This window comes from Anas platyrhynchos, chromosome 5, assembly GCF_047663525.1.
Source record: "Anas platyrhynchos isolate ZD024472 breed Pekin duck chromosome 5, IASCAAS_PekinDuck_T2T, whole genome shotgun sequence".
Classification (NCBI taxonomy): domain Eukaryota; kingdom Metazoa; phylum Chordata; class Aves; order Anseriformes; family Anatidae; genus Anas; species Anas platyrhynchos.
The window spans coordinates 31,554,476-31,573,632 of record NC_092591.1 but is presented as its reverse complement, the minus strand read 5'-3'; the positions used below and the strand labels follow the sequence as shown (position 1 = coordinate 31,573,632).

The 19,157-nt window shown below is 45.8% G+C and overlaps 2 protein-coding genes across 4 annotated transcripts in view; one reads left to right on the top strand and one right to left on the bottom strand.

Moving 5' to 3' along the window:
• The window catches only part of IGHMBP2 (immunoglobulin mu DNA binding protein 2), a 41,597-nt gene extending 39,651 nt beyond the window's left edge, over positions 1-1,946 (bottom strand). Inside the window, exons 1-2 of the mRNA XM_027459156.3 lie at positions 1,813-1,946; positions 280-449 (exon numbers count right to left, since the gene is read on the bottom strand). Coding sequence (XP_027314957.3) covers positions 280-449; positions 1,813-1,901 — 259 coding nt within the window. The 5' untranslated portion in view covers positions 1,902-1,946. The remainder of the gene's footprint in view (positions 1-279; positions 450-1,812) is intronic.
• Positions 1,888-17,623, top strand: MRPL21 (mitochondrial ribosomal protein L21). Of its 3 annotated transcripts, none has more exons than XM_027459170.3 (7): positions 1,888-1,997; positions 3,382-3,442; positions 7,153-7,238; positions 10,219-10,382; positions 11,610-11,662; positions 16,694-16,797; positions 17,478-17,623. In XM_027459170.3, exons 1-7 carry the CDS (start codon positions 1,961-1,963, stop codon positions 17,540-17,542), a joined length of 570 nt encoding a protein of 189 aa, XP_027314971.2. In that variant the 5' UTR covers positions 1,888-1,960; the 3' UTR covers positions 17,543-17,623. The 3 variants fall into 3 exon arrangements, with proteins under 3 accessions (XP_027314971.2, XP_071894770.1, XP_012964844.2); XM_072038669.1 differs by lacking the exon at positions 1,888-1,997 and adding an exon at positions 2,799-2,889; XM_013109390.5 differs by lacking the exons at positions 1,888-1,997; positions 3,382-3,442 and adding an exon at positions 6,065-6,205.
• Positions 17,624-19,157: the final 1,534 nt, after the last annotated feature.

The following is a 19,157-nucleotide window of genomic DNA, read 5'->3' as shown; positions in this document are numbered from 1 at the left end:
TCGTTAATGACAGGAGACCAGGGCTTTATTTTTAAGGATTCAGAATGAGGAAAGCCAACTCTTTAATCACTGTCACTCTTACCTGTTGCAACATACATGCTTATAAAAAGCTGAGGGAGAAAGGGAACATTTTTTCTCTAGATTCATCCACTAGCCATAACCTTTTCCTCCCTTCCTTTTTGCATCAATCGTTCAGTCTTTACAAGTGTCGCATCAGAAAGATGTTAGGAAGAATACATTCATTGTTACCTACTTCCCATGAACAGGAATAGCACTTACCAGGCCCAAAACTGTTATAGGGCAGCTCAGCATCTGAATCATATTTTCTAGGCTGGAAGGTCACGAGTAGCCGCCCGTAGAGGCCAGTCCTCTGGTTGGTAGCTTGGAGCTTTAGCAAGCAGACACCTCTGCGCTGCAGTTCCTTCAGGGAGACGTTTTCCTGCCAGGCCCTGGAAACCACACACAGGCATGAACACCATTTGCCAAACTGAGGTAAACTCAAAGCTTCAGAAGACAAAACAGAAAAAGACAAAGGGATGGAAAAAGAGGATGACAGCAAAAGAGACGTTAGCTTCCTGAAGTGTTGGCTTACATGACTGCTTGGTAGCGATTTAACTGGATTGGCTTCTGAATTATTTTGGGCAATGGGATGATGCTCACTGATCTTGAAGAAGAGGTTTATATGATTTTCCTCTCTCCTGTCTGGGTGTGAAAAGGAAGCTGCTGCCCCATTAACCCATTCCCATGAACCATGAGAGAATAACCCAAGTTTTCTCCTATCACATATAAGCTCTAAAATGGAAGATTTGCTCTTTTTCACAAGAAGCTCTGCTAATCCCCAACAAATACTCCACATGTGCAGCTGTACAGGGAAAATGAGTGGATATCTTGTGCTGACATGCAGGCTACAAGCAACTAAGACATAAAATATGGGCTGCAGTTTTGCAGCCTGCTGTCCTTTGGGCCCAATGCCTGCCACAGCAGCAGGGTTCACCCCACAGTCTTGCTTGGGGGCCTTGGTGGGTTCTTTATTTTTGTCCTGATTGATGCAAAATAAAATCCTGCAAGTTTATCCCCTTTAGTATCCTAACTTGTTTCACTGTGCAGTGAATTTTAAGCATCTGGGCAGAGCAGCGTGGGGACCATGGGACTGCGGGGTCCCAGCAGCTGCTAGGGTCTGGGGAAGAGAAGAGCATCCCCAAAATGGTGCTGGAGCAAGCTTTGATCCTATAGATGACAGCAAGCCCTACAGCGTGAGTCTAACAGGGATCTATAGGAGTGAGCTAGTGGTATGGGAGAATCCTCCATGTGAGAGCAGGTGCTACAGGGTGATTGTAGCAGGGTTTCCCATTGAGAGTGCTATACATAGTGAGTACAGCAGCATTTCCTATAAGTGTCTGTAAGACCGCTGCCAGCCAGGTTTCCCACAGGAGATGAGACCCTATAGGAGCCAGCAGGGTTTCCTATATGTGGCAGCAAGTCCTACAGAGGTAAGTCTGGCAGGGATCCCCATGGGTGCCAGAGACCCTGTAGGGGTGACTCCAGCTTGGTTTCATATATGGACGAGTCAAGAGAGTCTCCTAGAGGTGCCAGCAGACCTTACACGGGTGACACCACCTCGGTCCCCTATATGGACGGCTCAAGAGGGTTTTGTAGGGCTGCCAACAGACCCTATAAGGGTGATCCCAGCTCGGTTTCCTACGGGGGCGAGTCTTCCCTAGGGCTGCCAGCAGACCCTATAGGGCCGATCCCAGCAGAGATTCCCCACGAGCGACGGCAGGGCTCGGGGACCAGCGATGGGGCCGGTGCTACCTGCTCTCGGCGAGCTCTGCCTCCCGCTCGTCCCGCAGCAGCTCCAGCTGCCGCTCCGCCGCCGCCTCCACCGCGGCCGCCGCCATCATGGCTCCGCGCCCGCCCCTTCCGCTACCGGGGCAGGAGCCGGGGGGGGGGGGGCAGCGAGATGGCGGCGGCGGCCGCTGCCCGGAGGAGGGCGGCAGGTGAGGGGCAACGGGGACGGGGTCGGTCGAAGGGAGATCCCGGCTTCTCGACCCTTCGCAGGGCGGCTGCTGCCCCCCGGGGGTGCTCGGCTGAGGGGTGGGAAGGAGGAGCCGGGGCGGGTTTGTAGGCAGGTGGGGGGGTTTGGTATATAGGGGTTGTGCGGTGGGCTGCTGGTGCCCTCCTCCTGTGAAGGGTTGTTGTCTCGGGTTATTCGTGTGCTCGCGAATTTAATAACCTTATTAAATGCTGCCTTTGCTCGCGGGACCACGTGCGTTTGGATTTAAGAGGTCTGCCCAAGCCCCTCTGCCATGCGTGTGTTGGCTTTGGGGTGAGAAAGCTGATGTTCCCGCAGAGTGTGCATGGGCTGGTGTTGCATTTAATTAAACACATTGTGCCAAAAAGCGTGTTGTTACCCCCGAGGTGACATGGGGACGAGACCCTGAGTCTGTGTTTCTAGGCCTCCATCTCTTTTTGTGAATTAACAGGGTGTAGGCAAGTCGATCTCCTTTCCAAAAATGCAGAAGCTGCACTTAAAGTGCAACTTAAGTTGTGTTAAATCACTAATTCTTTCAATATTTGTGTTCTGACAACAGCACCAACTTCACTGTTTATGTGAACGGTATTAACTCATATATACATAGCTCTGAAAAGCATGAATACATCTTAAACTCATCTCCTGTTATTCTTACTTCCATAGCTCGCTCATTCCTTTCTGGAATAAGAAGCCTGTCTGGGACAGTGAAAATCCAGGTGTGGGAGCAGTAAACCCAAACCTGTCGCACCTTCCAGGTTTCCCTCAGTGTTGTGGCATCTGCATGGAGGCCACGTGGCTAGTGAGCTCCTGGCAGAACGCCTCCAGCGTGTTTTTGGATGGAAACTTTCTAAGGCTCAGTAAGAGTTGCTGAGAATTGCCTGATAAATGCCATGCAACAGTTTCTCTCCATGTTTTCGGGGCTGAGGGGGCCAGGAAGGATCCTTTCAGCAACACCAGTCAGTGCTCAGAATTAAGGGAGTGCAGTGCAGGGTTCAGACCACCTGCTCCCCTGTGCCTTTCGGTCCCAGTGTGAAACTCTTTAAAAGAGGTGGAGTGCTCAGAGTGTGTCTCTGTGAAATTGTGTCCAGCTGGACGTGTCACTTGCAGGAGGAGGCCTTTCCCCTGCTCTCATACAATGCTGCACACAACTGACAAGTCATTTGTTTATTTCCTTTTTCCTTTCATCTATCTTTGTTTGTTGTGATAAAACTGAAGAAAGCTTTTACAGGCAGAAAATGGTACCAGCACTGTGATGTTGCCTATGATGTTCCTCTGCTGTTTCTCACTGAGGCCTAAAAATCCAACAGTTGCTGCTTGTTTTTAATTCTTTTTCTCTCTCTTCTTTTCAGCTTTCTTGTTTTCATCTGCAGTTCGGCACCGGAGTTCCCAGAGCACGGCAGCGCAGGAAGGGTAATGTCAAATGACTCTGTGCTTGGATTTTTGCCCCCTGAAATTCTGACCCTCTGTGGGAGAGTGGGGAGATGGGGCAGGAAGGGCTGAGGGGCAGCTTATTTTTCCTTTGAAAGAGAGACTATTCAGATCCCATTGTCAGTCTGTCACTTCCTGAAAAGATTTAGACACTCTGCCTACCCTCAGTCATCTTTGCTGGAAGGCCAGTTCTATTGATTCGTGAAATTAAGCAGCTGAGTAGAGAGACAGGTAACTAAATCCTCCATTTAGCAAAGGGCTGTAGTGTAGCTTAGTCCATAGTAAACAGCAGAGAAGCTGCTCAAGTCAGGGCATTGCAGACTCCTTAGCTGAAGCAGGCTCCTCAGCTGACACTCATCTTTTTTGGTACAGGTGGTCTATTACTCAGGCAAGGTTTATCTCCTGGCCAGTCTTTTCAGTATCTGATAAATTTTGAACTTGCACTGCACTCTTTATGAATTGTAATTAAAAGAAGTTTCTGTAAGATACCAAGCCAGAAAACTTTAGGCTTCATTAATTTCAGCGCTTTTAGAACTGCTTGTTTGTATCTTTATTTTATTTCTTCTGCTGGGATCAAAATACCTGGATAGAGCTGCAGGCTGTGCTGCTTCTTGCTTTAACCAGAAGGGGACACTGCAGAAATAAAGAAATCATGTAAGCAGCATTTCAGAGAAATGACACGATTCATTGCCATTCACTCTGCCCTGATAAAGAGTGCAGGGGGTGGTCTCTTCCCACTGGCCCTCAGCGTGTGGGAACACAGTTTGGATCTCTGCCTCTGTGACACAGCATACAATGTTATTACTAAACTCTGCAACAAACCCACAAAGCCTTGGGACTAGCAATTTTTTATATAGAAAGTGCGGATGTCAGCCCACAGGAAATTCCCAGCTTTCCATTTGTGTTGGAGATGGTATTTACTGAGCAACACCTTTCTCTTCAAATTACAGAAACCAGGAGCTCTCTGATCATCTCAATGAAATTCAGGGTGAATCTTCCTGCCACTGACTAAATCTGAGATTGGCTCCATGGTATCGTAGGTCCTTGCCTAAAAAAGAACTATAATCTGGTGCCTTTCAGCTGTGTGTCCTGTTCTGAGTAAAGGCATTTGGCACCTCTCAGGATAATCTGTAAATGTAGCTGTATTGGCATCATGCCTCCTTTCCCTGCCCACTGAGGTGTATGCCATGGTTCTGATGAAAGCACTGCATGTGCAAAGTGCTGTCCCTGGTTAGAGCGATGCTTTTCTCTCCAGTGTTTCTTTGGGAACAAATCAATAGTTTTTGGAACTGGCTCTAATGCAGAGAAGTAAACAGTTGCCTCTGGTGCTCCTCCTTGCTGCTCCTTGTCCTAGAGATCTTGGAAAACAACTAATTGCAAGCAAGGGCTATTCGCATTTTTTTCTGCTCTCACTGACGCTGTGAGTTTCATGTAGCATTTTATTTTTCAATTAACACCCTGTGGCACATTGGAGCAGAGTTAATTGTTGTTCAGCTCTGACATTTTAAACAGGGTTCTCATGATTTAGTGCTACCTGCGCTGCTGTTGAGAAAGGCAGCATATGCACACGAATACTTGCGGTACTGATGGTACAGGGCTTGAGGCAGCGAAGAATTAGTTCAGTTTTCAGACAGGGGATCCCTCCCAGTGATAATCTTGAGGAAAGCAGAAAGAATCCAGAATGACAGCTAGTGGGAATGTGTTGCTGGCTGCTAGCTGAAATACCCCTGGCTGTTTTCAGTCTTAAATTCTGTGTCAATGCCATGGCCTGCTTGCTTTCAAGCTCCCAGTTTATTCTCTAAACTGGAGGTGTCTCATGCTGTGACAGACATAAACCATTTTCAGTAAGTAAAAGAGCAACAGGCAGGTGCAGAAAGTAGAGCAGGCTCTAAGTAAGATCTCTTGCTGGGGCGGCTTGAGCTGTGATTGATCCCTTAATTGTGGTATTGCTGAAAGATCCTAAAAGGGTCATGTCTCAGGACTCCCCTGGGTGATCCCCAGGAAGGCTTTCAGGGACAAAAGTGAAGTCTTGAAATTGTGAGGTTCTTGTCTTAGCAGTATGGTTGCAGAGTGTTTTGAAAAGAGATGTTATTAAAGCTATTTTTTAGTAACAACAGTGGAAGATAATGTGTTAAAAAATAATAATAATAAAATAAAAGATTTAATATGCATCTTTTAGCAAAGTATGTTGAGAAGTAAAATTTTTGCTTGGCTGGCTGGATTTGAGACAGCACATGCTCCCTCTCACTTCTGTGGTCCACCTGAACCAAGTCAGGCATGGGTCTAAGAAGTCTTGTTAGAACCCTCTGCTAGTCCCTCCCCAGCGTGATATAGGTTGTTGACAGACATCATGATAGCACAGAAGAGGCTTTTGGGCTAAATGTTTGTTGTATTGAATGCTGAATTGCACCTGGGGTGGGAGAAGCCATTCAGGGTACACAGCTGAAAGCGACAAAGGAAGAGCAGCCTCATAACTCTCCTGTATAGAACCCAGCTGTGGTCTTAAGACCCTCTCAAAACTATTTAACAGAAGAGCATTACAAATAGAGGAAAAAAGGATGCATGAGTCATTTCTGTGTAGCGCTCGAGGCTGATTTAAGGATGCTCATTAGCCCTTTCTCCCTGTCAAAGGCAAGTTGCCTCCTCCCGGATACTCTCTGCTACTGGATAACAGCAGGGCTTTGTGCTTGGTACTGAAGTGGGATGAGGAGCATTTACGTGTTCAGCCTGTCAGCTGTGGTGGAGGTAATTTGTACATATATACCTAGGAAAGCTTAAGTGCCTTTTGTCTAAAACTCAAGTGCAAGCAAGGCTTTGGATAGGTCTGATCCTGCTGGAGTTTGTGATAAAATCCCAGTCTGTAGAAACGAGGCAGTGGGAAGTAACTGGTGGTCCCTGAGCTTAATCATCACTAGCGCATCTATCTGTAGATGTCTGAACACCAGGGACAAGCAATAACCCAGCTTAGGTGAATTCTGAGTTAATATTCAGTCAGTTTCTTTCTGAACTCTTTGTTTGTTTCACACTATTTCAAATAACATTGTGAAATGGAAAGTAAAACTAAAATCCATTTCCCCCATACTGAATTTAATGATAGATTGGTGTAAAACAAACCAGCAACTGAGACATTTATTGCTTTTACTTAAAGCTTGCTGCCATTCATGGTGGACCTGAATGACATTAAGCCCTGGGTGCAGTGACTGTGTGTGACAGGGAGTTTGCAGGCTGAACTCAGAAATGAGGCCAAGTGTTTTCTGCATGTGTGTGAACAGTCTTCTGAGCTGGGCTGCAACTTCAGCACCTTTGTAGCATTTCTTGTGGAAGGTCTGGGGACTTTGCCATATCCAGTGTCCTCCATTGGATTAAGCCTTAGGGAAATAACATTGCTTTTGTGTTGCCTGATGCCCTCTGTCCATAAGGCTTAAGACCTGAATACAAACCTTCACTTTGTTCGTGAGCTGCTACAAAGTAAAATGTAGTCTGTGGGAAATTGCCTTCTGGTGTGAGGGTGTTTTGGGGTGAGTCTTTCATACTGACAAGTCATCAACACACCTGCACAACTTCTGCTCCCCTAGTGGAAAACCACTTTCTGCTCCATCTCCAGTTTCCTTTACCTTCCCTCCTCTCTTTGTGGTTTGCATTCCTTGGCAATATCTGTTTGCTACAGGTGAATCTTATCTTATTGTTCACAGACTTGTTGCCAAAACATCTCTAACTTCACCACCGTGGCCTGAAGTGAAACTGCCAGATCCAGCAGAAGAAGCAAAGTATCATGCAGGTAAAGGTCTCAAGGCTCCAAGTGAAGACTAATGCTCTGTTACTGCTGTTCGTGGCCCGAGTGAGCACAAATCACTGTCTTGGATGATTCGAGCTACTTGTTCTTTTAATTTTTGTCTTCTTTCTGGCATATTTTAGTGTCACTGGCCTCGTGCTCCAACTGCTGGTATTAGAGAGTTGGGTAGATCATGAAGCCTCTCTGGTGCGTGACAGCCTGACAGGTCATAACACTGCCAAAGGAATCTTACCTGATGTGATGTGTTGCCACCTAAAGTGTGAAACATGCATTTTGGGCAGGAGGAAACAACTATTTTTCCTTTAGTGGATAAAGCAAAATGCTAAAGCCAGCACAAGCAGTTGGATAGTGGGCACATCAAAGAGTTGGTATTTTGTAGCAAACAAAACAGAACGCTAGAGCCAGCATAAGCAGTTGGGTAGTGGGCACACGACGGAGCTGCAGAGGTGTGACATAAGGCAACGAGCAGGTGGTAAGTGACACTGCTTGGTGAATGTATTCTTGTCCTCACATCTAGTCAGGACTGTTGAACGCAGCCAGTGGTCCTCCCGAAAGGAGCCCCTGGGCTCCTTTTTGGGAGGCTGACTCCTGAGCAGTCAGCCTCCCAAATCAGCAAGTGAAGTGAAAATTGAGTACAGAGATGTGCCTAGCCTTGTATTGCCCAGGTGGGGCTGTTGTCAGCCAGAATGTTTTAGAGGTGGTAGCAGGGAAGCCATCACAGGCACAGGATGGTTCTCAGAACTGGGGAATAATGAGCCCCAGTGGGTGAATTTCCCTTACCATGGTGGTGGTGGGCAATTAGCAGTTGCCTGCTTTATGCAGGAAATGAGCTGTGTTTGTTAACAGGCTGTTCTACTGTATTGTTCCATTAGCCTCTGGGACATCTACGAAAGGCACCTGAAAGGACATCTCTAAAGGCTCTAGACTGGAGAGACCCAAGAAGTGAAGGAGAGTAGTTACTGTACGAGGAGACAATGACAGAAGAGAAGCAGAGCTGTGTCTGTATTTTTGCAGATAGTCTCCCATGGCATAGCTAGAATATGTTGTTAACTCTGCAAGTGATGTGCTTTGGAGAGAGCCTCTTGCTCCAGGTTCCCTCTCTGGCTTTTTTATCCTGCTTTTCATTTCCTCTGTGCTCTTGGGATTGCTTAAGTGACGGATGAGTGTTCTGTCCCAGAGCATGATTTGACCCAGCAGTGAACCATAAACTGCTCGGTTTGATTTGCTGACGCCCTGTGGTGAGCAGGGTCCCACGTTCCTCTGACTGCTTCACACGGGATCCTTGGGGCCATTGTGATTTCCGTGCCTCGTAACCTCCTACTGTTTATGAGCTTGCATCATTATCTCCTGGCTGTGCTTATCCAAAACATACAACAGCCAGAGCATTTGAATTCTGCCTTATATTCTCCTGCTGTCTGTGGAAACAGCCATGGATATTTTAGGAAGGGTCGCTCCACATGGTGCTAAGATACAAGCCGTACTAACAATCAAACGTACAATGTACAAGCAACCAATGTTTCCTGTCTAGGGATATTTGGAAGAGTTAGCAGCAGCTTCAGAGCCCAAGTACATTGAAGAGCATGTACCTTTTTCTGTTACAAAAAGATGAGAGAGCCCTGTGGGTAAAAAGTTGAAATTGGAAAAGGAAATAACCTTTGTTAGAGCATGACTACGTGTGTTTTTCTGGCTAGGGGAAAACTGTAGGTCAGCACTTTGAAATTTTGGTTTTGAAATGCTGGCTACAAGACTGTTCATATACCTGGATCAGCAATTTGGAGCCGGAAGAAATTTATCATATCCCATTGTGCATTGGGGATGTAACAAAGAGAAGGGGATCGTACTTTTCTATGCACTTTTGGTAGTGGACCACTCTGAGTCAGAGAAGAGCACACAGTGGTCTTTTTTTTCTGAAATGGCAATTCCTGAAACATAGAGGCTAAGCTCTTCATCTGAGTGAGGACTGCAGTAACTACTGTCTTGCACAATCATTTCTATTTTCACCTCTACCTATAATAGTTTGCTTCTGCTGAGTTGAAACTTGGACACTTAGAGTGTTCCTGTAAGGGCTGGGTTTGGTTTGGTTGCTAAATTCTTGTCTGTCCCAAACGGTCATTATGTTGTGTTTACATTCCAAGAAAAAAAAGATTCAGCCACTTTTGAGGACAATGAAGAAAACCTTTTCCAGTTATAGCAAACTTACTCTTTTTGTGAACAGCTAGAGAGAGTGGAAGGTTGCTATTTGGCAGGGGAATGGCACTCATTAAGAAATACCTTTTGATGTTCCCATAAAACTTGGTTTTGGCTTCACTGCACAGGAAGCTGATCACAGAAAACTGAGTTAAGTGCATGTGCTGTGCAGGACCTCGTCCCTGGAATTTGTGCTGCTCCTGGCACTGGCTCTAGGTGTGTGTGCATGTATAGGAAGAGCTTTTCTGGCAGTCTCTCCTGATTTGCTGCAGGTACAAGTTCTCAGGCCAGGCTTTGTTAATATGCCTGGAGCCCTTTTTTCTGCATACTTTGCAGGACTCTGCCTGATGCTCTGGGGTGCCTTACAAAGTGTTTAGGGTCCTAGTCATAGTATTACTTGGGAATTGAGGATAGCTCCCTTCCAGATGTAGGTTGTATGTTGAGGAGCACTGTCTTCTGGAACACTTTGTGTTTGAATACAGTGCCTTTAGGATGCCCAAGGTACAAGCTGAGAAATGAACACCCTTGGATTGACTGCACAATATACACATAGGTGTTTACTTCTGCATGTTTTTTTCCCAGTGACTAAAAGGCAAATACCTTTATGAAAGAATGGTTCACACCCTGTAGAAAACAACATCGCTGTTGAGCCTTGCTTAGAGATTCCCAGAAGATAACAGTTTTAGGGGGAGAGCAGTGTGGCTGAATTAATTTTGATCGGCTCTTCACACCTTGTTGGGTTTTCTGCTCTGATTTCTTCCCTGATGTTTGCCAACAGAAGTGGTACAAAAGGTGAACAATATGATCGCAGCAGGGCAGTACGGAAGGCTCTTTGCCGTGGTCCACTTTGCCAGCAAGCAGTGGAAAATAACCAGTGAAGACTTGATTATGATGGACAACGTGCTGGAGGCTGAGTGTGGAGACCGAATCCGGATGGAAAAGGTAACGTGCCTTGTCCACAGTGCCTGTGATCCTGTGATCGCACATGCTGTGCGTGGGGCTGGAGCAAATGGCATGCAAACATTCTGTGAGACAAAACCAAGAAACAGTTTTAGAAAAGTCCTGACGAGCTCCTGTTGGATCTCCTGCTCTTACTCCAGCTGTTTGCCTTAGTTTTGTTCCAGCCTCAGTTAAGCTGTTATCACTAACGCGATTTCTGTCAAATGTGGCTGGAATGAGTTGTGCCACACTCTGTTAGGAGACAGGTTTCTGTTACACTACATCCAAAAAAAAAGAGAAAATTTACAGTTGTTTTTAGAGACGGCAGCTGAAGATTGTGTTTACCTTGAGACTGTAACACCCAAAACACTTGACAGTGCTCCCAGAGGAACTGTCACCGCTCCATGCTTTGCGAGATCCTTATCGTGCTGAGTGTCTTGGGTGGAGGGAGGGATGGTACATGCAGGGGAAAATTGCCAACATGCAATTCAATATCGTTATCCTTAGCCATGCTTAACTAGCAGGAGCTTGTAGAGGCTCGTTAATCCAAATCTTAAATGAAAGACTGAAGTGGGATTCGCTTGCCTTAATACCTAGTTGTTAGAGCCAAGCAAGTGGTTAAGGAGAGATAGGCAGTTTTTCTACTTCATCCATTGCTTTGAAATTCCTGTTTAGAGGCAACTTTTTCAGCCGTGTCTTTGGCAGGTGGTTGAAATGTCCTGAAACAAAATGGTTAGTCCCTTGGTGGTGAATTCACGCCAGATGTTCATTTCTTTATTGCCCATCTTGGGGCCTCATGGAGGAGAATGATGAAAGGGTTTCTGTAGATATGTTGCAATTGGTATAAAGAAATGATTTTAGTAGCTGCCATTCATTCAGATCCCACGCAAAGGCATATTATTCTTCCCTGTATTGCTTTTCATAGCTTTTACAACTGTTGGTGAGCCAGAACAGAGAAGTTCAGTGTGTTCTGATCACTGTGAAAGATACTTGTAAAATATGTTTTAGTAGAATCAAGTTCTCCTGGAAGACTGTCTGTTTTATGAATCTGTTTCTAGCCTGTTAGCTGCCTTTTCCCACTGTTCCTCTGTAGTAACAGTGTCAGGTTTGAAACACACATTTTTAAGCATTTTGGCTTCCTTACTGTGACTGCAGAATCTGGAAAATGTTGTTTGCATTTATTCCGGGGTAATGAACCACTGACATGTCTGATTAAGTTATTTTCCACAGGTTTTGCTGGTTGGTGCTGATGATTTCACGCTTATTGGAAGGCCGCTCCTAGGGTAAGAGGTCTCACACAAGAATTATCCTCTGAACCAAAGAGAAACATGAATTTATGAATTTATCAGCACTAGGTCTTTTCCCAGCCCCATGGGTTTTGAAAGAATCACCCATAAAATAGGCTCATCAGCCTCTGCTGACCTCACCCATTACCTCAGTGCCAGGATAGAGCAGCAGTACCAATTCCTAAGGTAACTGTAGGATATTCACCTCTCTTGGGTTGGTTCTTTTTCCTCATTGTAAAAGCCTTGCACAAACTAGCAGTAAATCTTGCTCTTCAGCATCTTTACTCCCTAACCATAATTGCAGCGATAGCCATCTTAGAATAACCCAAAAATCCTTGCCCATCCCTTAATCTCATAATTTGAGTTGTTGTGTGTTGTTTTTTGGTTTTTTTTTTTTTTAAACCCACTTCCTTTAACCCATGTCTTAACTCAGCAGGTCTTAATCTTAATTTAAGAGTTCCCAGTTTTCCTTTCCTCCTAGTTACATGACTCCAGCAATCACAGCCCCAGCTCTGTCTTAATGCTGTCGGACTTGCTGTACAAACTGTCAGAACATCTGGTTCCTCAGCCTTTGCTTTACCAGAAGGAAGTGGTATGTGGACTAGGTGTTGCTGTTTCAGCTCTTAGCACTGGCTGGAAGCAAAGTCATCAATGGTATGTGGTTTTCCCCAGAACAGAAGGTTTTAGTGGTAAAGTACAAGTCAAGATAATGTGGCTTGCAAGTGCTTTAAGCATCTGGAAGCCCTGGCTGTGGTCTGCTTGCAGGCTAACCCATGTGTTTGTGTTAGCTTGAATTGAAGCAACTTTGGCAGAGGATGGCCAGAAGAGGAGGAGCTTGCAAATCTGAGAAATATTTCCTGGTGGCTTGTAGATTTGAGTTAGAAATACCATGTGTTTTCAGGTGGGTTTGGCTTCTGAGCTTGTTTTTTTTTTTTTTTTTTTTTTTTTTTATGTTACCCTGAGGTTATCCATATCTAAGAGGTATTGATAACACGTTTGCATATTTGATAACGTGACTTTAGCTGTGCTGGTTGTACCTGCCTCAGGTTCCCTGTGTTAGGCAGGATTACAAAAGCTGGGAGCTCTTTGAGCAGTGCTGCAAAGAGATCTGGAATAGCAGATCCTTGGGAGCCTTTGAATTACTGCCAGACACTGTTAGACTCGTGGAAAAAATTTAGGAAGGGGAAATACCATTTTTAGGACTAGAAATGTCATCTTCCAGATACTAAAATAAGAGCCTACGTTCTGCAGACAGGGATATGGCACCTCAGGCAGGATAGGAGCACCGTCCTTCACCTGGTTCTCTTAACTGGTGGCACTGGAGTGGTTCGTTACAGCTCTCCGAGTGCTGCACTTGGCAAGTGCCCCAAAAGCCAGGAGCTCCAGGACAGGAAGCAAACCATCTGTTTGGTTCCTGCAAGTGCTCTGAGCATGCGGAAAGCCTTGTCAGTTGCTCGAGGCAGACCAAGCTGCACATCTGCCGGCACTGGACTGAACTCCAGTAACTTTGGCAGAGGGTGATGGGTGCGTGGAGGAGGCTGACCAGGCAGAGCGAAGGGCTGCTGGGGAGATGCTGTCCTCCCCGTGAGCCGTGGGTTCCCCAGCTCTCTGCTACAGGCAGGGGAAAGCAGAACCCCATGTGTCGCAGGCAGTTCTTTCACATAGCTCCCTGTTGTGCCGAAACCACAAACATGTTGGAGGGGAGATAAGAGCTTGGATGCGAACAAAGGCATTTTTGTTTTTCTGTTGTTTTAAAAATAAACACATCAGTGAGTGCTTGCACCAGCGTCTGCGTAAGACAGTTCGTTACAGCTGCACTCTCTGTTCTGACTTGGAGACGGGTAGGAACTTGTCCTGTTTTGGGCAGATGGTCATGTTTTAATTTTCTGTAGCAGATACCTCCCAAGATGACACTTCTCTAAAGCCTTAAAAAAAAAAACAAAAAACAAAAAACAGTGCAACAAAACATATCTGCGTGGCAGAGGCTATTTTGGGAACTTTTAGCTGGCTTCTACTCCGGAATCTTGGGTTTTGGTTTGGTTCAAGTTAACTTGCTGTCTGGTCAGTTGGCACAGGGGTATCAAGCTGTATGTGGTTGTACTTTGTTTAGCTGTAAAATGCAAAAATCATTGTGCTTTCTTAAATCCGTGATGGGAAGTGAGCATAACTTTGGGCAGGTTTGTATTGCAAACCATCAGCTGAGTCCTCTCATCTGTTTTAGAACCGAGTGAAGCGAGTGGTGCCCCTGAGCCAAGAAGTTGTGTTTGTTTCTATACAAAGTACAGCTGATGAGATTTTTTTTTTCCTTTTAATGATCCCTACTTTTTCTCCTGCCACCAGACCGTTTTTGAAATGGCTTCAGTAGCAACAAGAAAGTGCCTTAGGCTCTTCCAGACAGCCAGGCTAGGATTCAGTTACCTTCTGCAGGGACAGAGAGGGCTCATAGACTTGGGTTAAGTTGTTAACCTCTAAGATTTATGATCCTTTTTGTAGGGATCAGGGCTGTAGTTGGCCTGGATCACTTGCACAGCTCACTGACAATACCTTTCAGTCCAACGTAGATCTCCGATGTTTCAGTATGAATCTTTCTGGCCTCCTGCTAATATCTGGGAGATGTCCTTTTTCATTAAATGTTTTCCTTCTGAGAGCAAGCAGCAAGCCCGACTGTCTCAGACTCTGGGAAATGTGTGACCCCCCTTCTTATTTTTATGGGCATTCCAGGCATACCTAAAACACTCAATAAAGATTTTTATTTTTTTTTCTTGGGCTCTATTTTGCTGAGAACTTTTATGTTTATGTGCACTTCACCAGCAAGCAGGCTTCTGCCCTGCTTCAGCCTTTCAGCCAGCAGGTCTTGGTGTTTAGGCCAGCAGAGAGGGGAACTCACCAGGGCCCATGGCCCTTGAACCTTGACTTGCAGAGTGAAGCTACTGCCTTAATACTGAGCTGTGCTCAACAACACCCTGAAAGATTTACTGGAGAGCGAGTCAACGTCCATAAGCAGCGTCAGGGTAGATGGTTATCTGCAGATGTGTCAGTGTTTCTCCCCTCAGCTGAATGCTACTCGAGGCTTAGGGCAGCTGGTGTGGTCCGGCAGTGAGAGCTGTACCGGGGCAGCTTGGCTGTGCTGCTGCAAACTCTGATTCTCTTGAGAGCAGCACGGAGATTTCAGTGACTGGCTCCTTTTATCTGGCCTGGCTGCTGTCCAGTTTGTCCATGTGATCATCATTAGTGAGTTTCTTACATGCCTTCACCGTCCAAGCCTGTGAGAAGTCAGTGGGAGTTTAGATTTCCCTTTGCCTTCAGTGGACAGAAGTTAGACCCAGAAAATAAAGCTCCCTAATCAGAGTAGCAAAACACAGCCACCCCCTGGAGTGCAGTCTGTTTTTTTGGTTTCTTTCCTAGTCTTGCAGTGCTTGCTGTGTATTTCAGTAGTGCTGTTGGTCCTGTCATTGAATCTGGGTAACACCCTTTAGCTGGGATGTCAGGGTCACCCAGTGGTCTCTTAAAATCTAGAGAATCTTATGGCTATTTTCCTCGGGGCTAGTCAGTAAATGTAAATTAATGAGTTTTTTTCCTCTGTCTGTCTTTCTCTCCTCCCTTAAGGATTTAACCTCTGATATATATGACACCCCAGAGGGTAAATGTTAAGAGAGATGCTAAATGTCTCAAAGCCTTTGGCCTCTTAGTGACCTTGTTGGAACAGTGAGGCAAGATGGGCTTCCCTCCTCTGCCCCTGAAATGCAGAGTCGTTTGTCAAGAAAATGTTCTTTAACTGTTTCTGGCAGCCAAGTGAGCATGCTAATCAGTTTTTAATGGTATTTTGCAGTGATGCCGCATGAAAGAGTGTCTCTTCCTTCTCCACTGTGGCTGTTGATTGAAAATAAACTTCCCAAAGCTCTTGTCTGGAGGCTCTTACCTTCTCAGAGAGGAGGCGTTGTGCAGACAGGTAGCTGGACCTCCAGCACATGCCTCAGATCCCCTTGTTTTCCACCTCCGGTGTTCTTCAAGTGGCAGCTAGAATCCCCAGTGCTCTTTTTTTCTAACTTCAGCAGGACTTCTCCTGGTGCTCTGCAGATTCCATGGCCGGGCAGAAAGTGTTTATTTGTGTGTGTCAGTAAGCTAATGCAGAGGGACAAATTACTCTGATTTCAGTCAAGTGTGAAGGAAATGTGGGCTGTATTCTTCTCTTCTTCTCCATCCTAGGGGAGGAAGTATGTTTACTTGCTGAGAATTCTCATGTGTGGTAGTGAGATTTAGAAACAATTTGAGTCTTTGAGTGGTCTCACCACTCAACCTGAACTCCCCTGGTTGCAGTGAAAGCTGTGCGTGAAATCCTCTGTGAATCCCTGTCCTCTCTTCCAATCTGGGGTAAACAAGCAGGGCCGACCAAGAGTAGGAGGCAGAAGAGAACCATGTGGGAGAAGAAGTGACTTGCTCCAGCAGCCAATTAGCTGTGCTTCCTGCTAGAAACCGTGGGCCAAATGTTTGTGCTCAGCCTTTGCCAGAACTTAATCAGGTGAGAAAGGTGTGAAGATTTTATTCCAGCTGTCTGGGATGCTGTACAGAAGGAAGGAATTCTGTGTTGACCAGCAGAGCACAGGAGAAGGGACTGTGTATGTTTAATCTGTACATTAAGCAAAGTAGAAGGATCATGTGAACATGCCAGGAGAATTTACCCTACTGTAATCCTACAAGTTCCTGCAGGATTCTCTTACTGCTGCGTTCTTGGCTGTTTCTGGTCTCAGCTCTCACATGACAGAGAGGTACTGCCCTGCAGAATAGCACATCACTTGGCTGATTCATGGACAGCACCTCAAGGCTTTTGTTTTTGCACCACAAAGGCAGCAACCTGACAGATTTCCCTCCTCCTTCCCTGGTGACTTTGTAGTTCCTCCATATCTGCGCTTTGTAAGGCAGGGTGTGGTACCTGGGTGTCATTTTTCTCCCCAGAAACCTACTCGCTGACAGGCAGAGAATGTAAATAATTGAAAGGTGGTACCTTTTTTTTTTCCCTTTATTTTCAAGGAAAGAACTCGTCCGTGTGGAGGCTACTGTGATTGAAAAGACGGAGTCGTGGCCAAAAATTAACATGCGCTTCTGGAAAAGGCACAATTATCAAAGGAAGAAAAGTAAGATGTAAAGAGTACAGAGCTTTCTTCCCTCCTGTGCTGTGGCTGGGTCTGGGAGAGGAACATACCACGGCATAGGGGCAATACCTGGGGAGGGAGGTTTGTTCAACATACCCTAGGACTCCTCATGGCACAGCACCTCTTTCCTAGCCTGCTGCCCGAGGTGTGCATGCTGCATTCAGAGCACAGTGACTTTATTCCTTCTGTCCAGCACCCTTTGTTGAATAGCTTTGGAAAAGACCTTTCTGGAAAAAAAAAATAGAGTTCCAGGGCAGAAAAGCAATTTTGTTCTCCTTTCAAAGCCTTGAATACTGGATATTTAATCACAGATACTAACAAGCTTTAACAGCATCACGTGGCAGGCTTTTTGATTAACAGCCGACTGCCCCTTCTCAGATATGACTGAGAGGGAGAAAAATTATGACTGCTTTTTGCAGAACAGACACTAAAACGTTGAGCAATCTGACACAGTCCCATAGGAGCTCTGCCTTGTGCCATACCGATGGTATGTAGCTGTCCTGCCAACATGACACTATCTGCCAGCATACCCCCTCCTAGGCATTGTCGTGCCTTGGCATGCCTTAGACTGATGTAGCTAAGCCTTCTGAAAGGTATGTAACAGTTTTTTGTGCTATCATCTGATCTTTTTTTTTTTTTTTTCTCTTTCCATTCTTTTTCAGTCATCACAAACCCGCAGACCGTCCTACGGATAAACACCATAGAAATTTTCCCCTGTTTGTCATGATTGATTGATCGGGTGTTGCGTGGCTTAGGCTGATTCTTGCTTTAGGCAATTACGGAAATAAAACTGCTTCATCACTGGAAACTTCTGGACTTCTTGCTATTATCTACAATGGAAATCTATATGTAATTTCTTTTTTTTTTTTTTTTTAAAAAAAAAGCAAAATGAAATGGTTTTGTTAACTATTATTTCGACCTTGGTGTTTGTTTGTTCGGCGTCCTAACCAACCCAGAATCCTTGCTAGCTGCCAGGCTGTTCCATGCTGATAGGGTCTCCCTTTTCCTGCACACCTCTCGGAGTTCTTCAGTTTATCGGTGTCTCAGCTGAGTCTTAAAAATATCTGGGGCTTCACTGGCTGCAGCAGAAGAGGAACATTGTCCTCCTCTGTCCCCAAGATGAGGCTCTGATACTGGAAGGCAAGACCTAAGTCTGTGATCAGTCAATTTAAAGAGCCTGCTGCTGTGCTTAGTTGCTCACGTCCTTGCAAGTTTCCCTATCCTGGGACTGTGAGTGCTCTTAAGGCTAGCAGAGAGGAAGGCATGTTTAGGTGAGCTGATCTGTCCTCTGGAAACACTTGGTGCTCTCCACAGACTGCAGTTACATAGCTATAGAAAGGCAAGATGTTTTTGAGAGTGTTAAGTGAGGGTTTTGTTTTTTTTTTGTTTATTTTTGCCTGCTTTTCTCTCCTGACAAAATTCTGTCTGCTGTGTTAATAAAATGTTGTCATTGGGTGACTTCAGGGAATAGCCTGTGGTACACTGTGGCCCACAGCAAGCATGGGGCTGAAGAGAGCAGTGAAACAAGATGACTGCAGGATCCCAAATCTACTCCCAGATCATGCTAAGCAATGGAAATCCTTAAGCATTAACATCAGGAGATGCAGCTGGGAAATTCACCTCCTAAAGGTGAGCCAAGCTGTTGCATAGCAATAAATAGTCGGTGTGTGTATCTCACCATCAAAATAACAGATACCAGTGGCGCAGGAGTGATTTCGTGCCTGACCTCTAGAGTACTTTTCTAATCTCTGGGTCTCGGTATTTTCCTTCCTCTCTTCACTTTGCAAATTGGGCAGTCACTTACTGAGCAGCGTGTGCTGAGCAGGTTCAGCAGGTGTATTCAGCAGAGGTTCCCATGTGTTTGTTGGACAGTAATAAAACCAGGAAGAGTTTCCTTGAGCTTTCAGCAGGCTCTCCGGGGAGCTTTCAGATTTCCTACAGCGATGGTGAGAACTGGTAAGTGGGCTCTGACTTTACTATGTCTGTGTAGGGTCATGGGTCTGTAGGGTTTACTCCAAGCGGGTCAAGGGGAAAGTCCCCATATGGCGTGTCCTTACACACCCTCCCTGTGACTCCCTCACAGGACCAAGGGTGCCCACAGCCCTGTACTGAAGGAAATGCTGGTTTTGAACGTAACTATGTTGGGGTGTTGTCCTGGCTTTCAAGTCTTGCAAGTCATTATAAGCCTTCAGGAGATCCCTCGAGGAGCCATGAGCAGCAAGCTTAGTGCTTCGGGCTGCTTTTCATCTCACCTGACTTCCACCAGAGAAAGATCCAGGTGCGGTTGGGTTAAGCTAGTTCTCTAGTCACAGAAGAGAGATGGTCGACTCATCTCCTCCTTT